This window comes from Octopus bimaculoides, chromosome 15, assembly GCF_001194135.2.
Source record: "Octopus bimaculoides isolate UCB-OBI-ISO-001 chromosome 15, ASM119413v2, whole genome shotgun sequence".
NCBI lineage: Eukaryota > Metazoa > Mollusca > Cephalopoda > Octopoda > Octopodidae > Octopus > Octopus bimaculoides.
The window spans coordinates 25,867,531-25,872,690 of NC_068995.1; the positions used below are offsets into that span (position 1 = coordinate 25,867,531).

At 35.6% G+C, this 5,160-nt stretch overlaps 1 protein-coding gene across 2 annotated transcripts in view; it reads left to right on the top strand.

Annotated features, from left to right (window-relative positions):
• The window catches only part of LOC106872843 (deleted in malignant brain tumors 1 protein), a 257,237-nt gene that overhangs the window by 176,581 nt on the left and 75,496 nt on the right, over positions 1–5,160 (top strand). For both annotated transcript variants that reach the window (XM_014919977.2, XM_052973204.1), the window contains exons 14-15: positions 226–531; positions 807–1,112. In XM_014919977.2, the coding sequence (XP_014775463.1) occupies positions 226–531; positions 807–1,112 (612 nt within the window). The remainder of the gene's footprint in view (positions 1–225; positions 532–806; positions 1,113–5,160) is intronic.

Consider the following 5,160-nt stretch of genomic DNA (forward strand, 5'->3'; position numbering starts at 1 on the left):
AGGTAAGTCTTTTTCTGTAATGCTGTATTTGTACAGTATTTTTGTTTTCTTCTTGTTACTTAGTTGTGTTGATTGTCTACTAATTTCGTTATTATTATTATTATTATTATTATTATTATTATTATTATTATTATTATTATTATTATTCATGTCACTGCCTGGAATCGAACTCAGATTCACCGGAAGAATATGTATTCTATATTGATATAATTCCTTTTGATTCAGTTCGCTTGCATCCAAACGAGACATATGGTGAATTGTTGCTCCATAGTGGAAACGATGGTTTTCTCCCAGTCTGTGATCCAGATTTTAATGAATTCAAAGCTCATCTCGCATGTAAAGATCTCGGTTATTTCTTCGGTATGCAAATTCTCCGAGCGCCACCAACTACTGAAGAACACCTGCAAATTTCAAAACTTATCTGTAACCCACGTTCAACTTTTTCTATTCAGCAATGTGAAAAGAAATCTCATGTGATATCATGCCTTCATGCACAGGCATTTGTTGTGTGCTCAGCATCAATGTCTACAGGTAACGAATATTTTATTTATCGAAATGAATATGATTTACATATTCTCTAGCCATTAAGATTAAGATTATATTTGCATAGTGTTTTTGTTTTTTTACATATTCTCTAGCTATTAAGATTAAGATTATATTTGCATAGTGTTTTTTTTCTTTTACAGGTATAATGAAGACAAGCGTCTTCATTACCTAATAGCCGTGAAAAACATTTGTATATTCTAATTGTTTATGCAAAAATGTTTATGACTATTATTACATGATATTTCTTTTTTTTATTTTAGTTCCTCGAATGAGAATAAAAAATGGAAATTATGGAGAAGTTCTATTTCAATATTTTGACCATTGGGGTTACATTTGTACGGATGACTTTGATGAGAAAGAAGCTCAAGTTGTCTGCAAAAATTCCGGTTACCGAGGTGGTTTTTCTTTTAAACATAACCATATGGGCTCGAATGAGGATCTTTACTGGCTCAGCAATCTTCAGTGCTCTGGAAGCGAAGCTATTTTAAGCGACTGCCCCGGCGCGCAATTGGGTAATGTCTCTGTTTGTACACACAACAAGCGAGCAGCAGTTTTTTGCTCGGATGGTTAGTTCCTTATTCTTCTTCTTTAGTTAATGTTCAGTGATTGTGCATATGCCTAGTTGAAATTATTTCACTTTCGAGAATGTAAAAGCGATATATTTCATTTTCTGAATACATACATGCATACATAAATCCACTTTGAAAGGTATGTGTTTGCAATGCAGGAACAAGAAATATCAACCAAATACCTGATGCACAAAAGACGCAGAAAAAGCAGCAAAATGTGACAACCGATGCAGGCTTTCTGGAGTTGACACAAAGATTACACCCATATCATAAGCAGTTGTCCGAAAATGTCATCATGGTATTATCTACCGATGAGACATGATGTTGTAGTTAAGACTTTGTATAATTAGATCTACCGTAAAAATAATCCCGAAGCCAAAGAAATAATAATCCACAGTATAGTAGAATCCATAGCCACTCATAATAAGGAGTATTGAAGGAATGTCCCAGTGGACACCTCAATAAAATGTAAACATAATAGACCTGACATAATGATTTGGGATAGAGAAACTGTGTACGGTTGTGGAAATCAGTTGTCCAGCGGATGTTAACATAAAGCTGAAGATCAGCGACAAAGAAAATACCTATGCTGAACTATTGAGAAACCAACAGTTACTCTATCCAGATTACAAGTTCAGGTTTATACTTGTAATTATTGAGGCACTGGGATATGTAACACACTGCCTAAGTACCAATCTTGAGAAATTAGGCTTCTCAAAACCAGAAAGGCGGGAGCTGCTTCGAAAGCTACAGATCCAATCCATCACTGGAACTGTAAAAATTCTGCAAAACTTTCCAAATGTTTATCATTTAAGTATATATGCAAGAGAAGACATACATAAAACAAAACATACAAATCTGCACATATACTGACTCTAAATGCTACCTATATACATACATGAAAAAATACCCTGCTGATGCTGTTGAAATTTCAAAGAAGGAGCTGGAACTAGGCTAGAAACCGCCTATTTCTCAATTAGCAAGAAATCTTGAAATATAACTGAATGATGACATACATACATACATACAAACATACATACTACACACACACATACAGACAGGCATATGCATATAAATTGCTCTTCAAAACTATAAAGCCAGAGTATTGTGTTTTTTCTGGCGAACTATTCCACCCAAATTCACGAAACTCATCTCTAGGTAGAAAAGGCATTGCAAACCCAAAAATAAATTAGATAATAATTCAAAAACATACAGAGCTAGAAATACCCTGTTCAAAACTATTACACCAGGTTGAATAATGTAGCAAAAATGATGCAAAACGGAAATTAAGATATATTTCAATGATATTCTCATGCAATACACCTTTCTGAATTACTTCAAAGATACGCGATTTCATGCTTCCAATCAACTTCTGAAGTAGATCAAGTGGATGTTCTTCCTAGGCAAGATTAATGTCAGGACTTCTGGCTGGCCATGGCATGACTTCAACCTCAATTGCCTGGAGGATATCCAAAGTTGTCTTTGCTTTATGAATAGGAGTATTGTCCTGTTGAAGTAAAAAATTTCTCGTCATGGAGCCTTCTTTCTTCTTCGTCAATGTGAGCCCCGTCCAAAATATTGATGTATGGTGCAGCATTTAAACGGCCATCCATGATGACCAGTGGCAGCTGCCCATTGGCTGATATTGCTCCCCACACCATAAGACCTCATCCGCTGTTCTTCCACTTGGCATAAGTAGAATTTTCTATACATTTATCTGCACAGTGATACTTATAACTGTCGGGGTCATCCAACATTTTTGTCTTCAGAGAACAGAACCCTGGTCCATTCACCATCCCATGTCTGATGCTGCTGAGCAAAGACCAATCTAACAGCTTTGTGGGAAGGGGACAATAACGAACAGTCTAGACGCTTCTTCAGGTGAAACCATGGCTCAAAATCACTCTTCTTACGATGGATGTCGAAGCTCCGACTTTTGCTGATGCCTTGATTTTAGAACCAGAAGAACAGCGTGACTTTTTCACAGCTCTGACAATGGCCGTTTCATCCCTTTAGCCTTGGGACGTCCACCAGCATGAACCCTGTTGTAGTCGTCAGAAGATTGTCCACTGGCGTTTTGCTTTGCTGAATCTGCTCGGCAAACTTCTGATTACTCAATCCTTCCATTTTCAGTGTAAGAATCTTCCCTTGTTCAATTTCGGAAAACTTTGTAGCTTTAGACATACTGGGAATGTAATCTGGATCACGGAGAATATGATTGAACCGAATATTTTTCGAAATAATCTGGAAAGAAATGAAAATGAATTATTGGTTTTATAGTTTTGAAATGTTGATATGCTAGGAAAAATTGGAAAATCAGGTGTTGTAATGTGATAATAAGGATACAAGGTTTACATTTCAAGGTATTCACGAAATAGGCGCAGGAATGGCTGAGTGGTAAGTAGCTTGCTTACCAACCACATGGTTCTGGGTTCAGTCCTACTGCGTGGCACCTTGGACAAGTGTCTTCTGCTATAGACTCGGGCTGACCAAAGCCTTGTGAGTGAATTTGGTAGACGGAAACTGAAAGAAGCCCGTTGTATATATATGTGTGCGTGTGTATTTGTGTGTGTCGGTGTTTGTCCCCCACCATCGGTTGACAACCGATGTTGGTGTGTTTACGTCCCCGTAACTTTTCAGTTCGGCAAAAGAGACTGACAGAATAAGTACTAGGATTACAAAGAATAAGCCCTGGGATCGATTTCTTCGACTAAAGGAGGTGCTCCAGCATGGCCTCGATCAAATGACTGAAACAAGTAAAAGAATAAAAGAAATACCAATTAATAATATATTATACCCACTTGGTCCATTTAAATACAAAGCTAAATTTCTAAATAGCTTAAAAACCCATATAGCTTTATAGTTTTCAATACTAGTTTATATATAATATGTATGCATGCATGTATGTATCGATGTTAGATCATAAATTATCTAGCAGATTTTTTAAACTATCTTTTTAGGTTCTTTTGTAGTAGACATAATTGGAGATGTGCTCAGATGTTCTGTTATATTACACTTCTCTGATGAAGAAAACACTCATTTCTTCGAACCATTCACATATGTTGTAGCAGATTGGTCTGTTGAGCCTGGAAATTTTCTATATGACTCTTTTTCAAACTCGACAGATAATTAAGTTTAGTTTGCCCCTTAAATAACATTTCATGAATGATTACCGTTGGCTGTATGCCACATTGTCTTAAATATAAGCACATGCATACGTAATACATACATACATACACATGCAGGCACAGATACCTATACGAACACATATATACGCGTACATACATACATATATACATACATATGTATATAGATACAGAAATAAATGAATAAATATATGTATATACATATATATATAACATATATACATATTATATATATATGTATATATATATATAATATGATATGATATAACGTTATAGATAGATAGATAGATAGATAGATAGATAGATAGATAGATAGATAGATAGATTTATATATTCAAGTAAAAGACGAAAAAAGTTAGCACATATACATACGTAATAACTGGATGGAATTTATAAACGTTTAATACATCGCTACGCGTGTTTCCACAAATGATATGTCCCTTAAGATCACAGTCCGTATTCCTGGGATGGTTACAGTGTAGTTGTAGTATCTGTGGACATTGGTTGATCATCTACATGGATTCACTTCTCCAGATGATATAACATTAATGGATGTACAACAGAAGGTTACTTCTCTCTTTTGACCAGTATGAAGTTTGACTGAATCATATAACAATTGTAGAGATTAATAAAAAGAAAAATTCTCGTGTCTTCCATATTCCGTCTCTCTCATCAACCATGTGTGATGGATAAATTGTCGCCATTTAATATTTTTAATTTCGCGCATGTGCATTGTTTCTTTTTTATTTTGTCGACTACAAAGGATAGTAGTCTGTGAGAAAAAACAGCACTATAACGCAATTCACTCTGCCAGAAATTTGGAAACAACATGCTGTACTGCTTGGCATTCGCGCCGGAAGCTCCAATACGAACATTTCAGAATGTTGGGTGTCAATCTG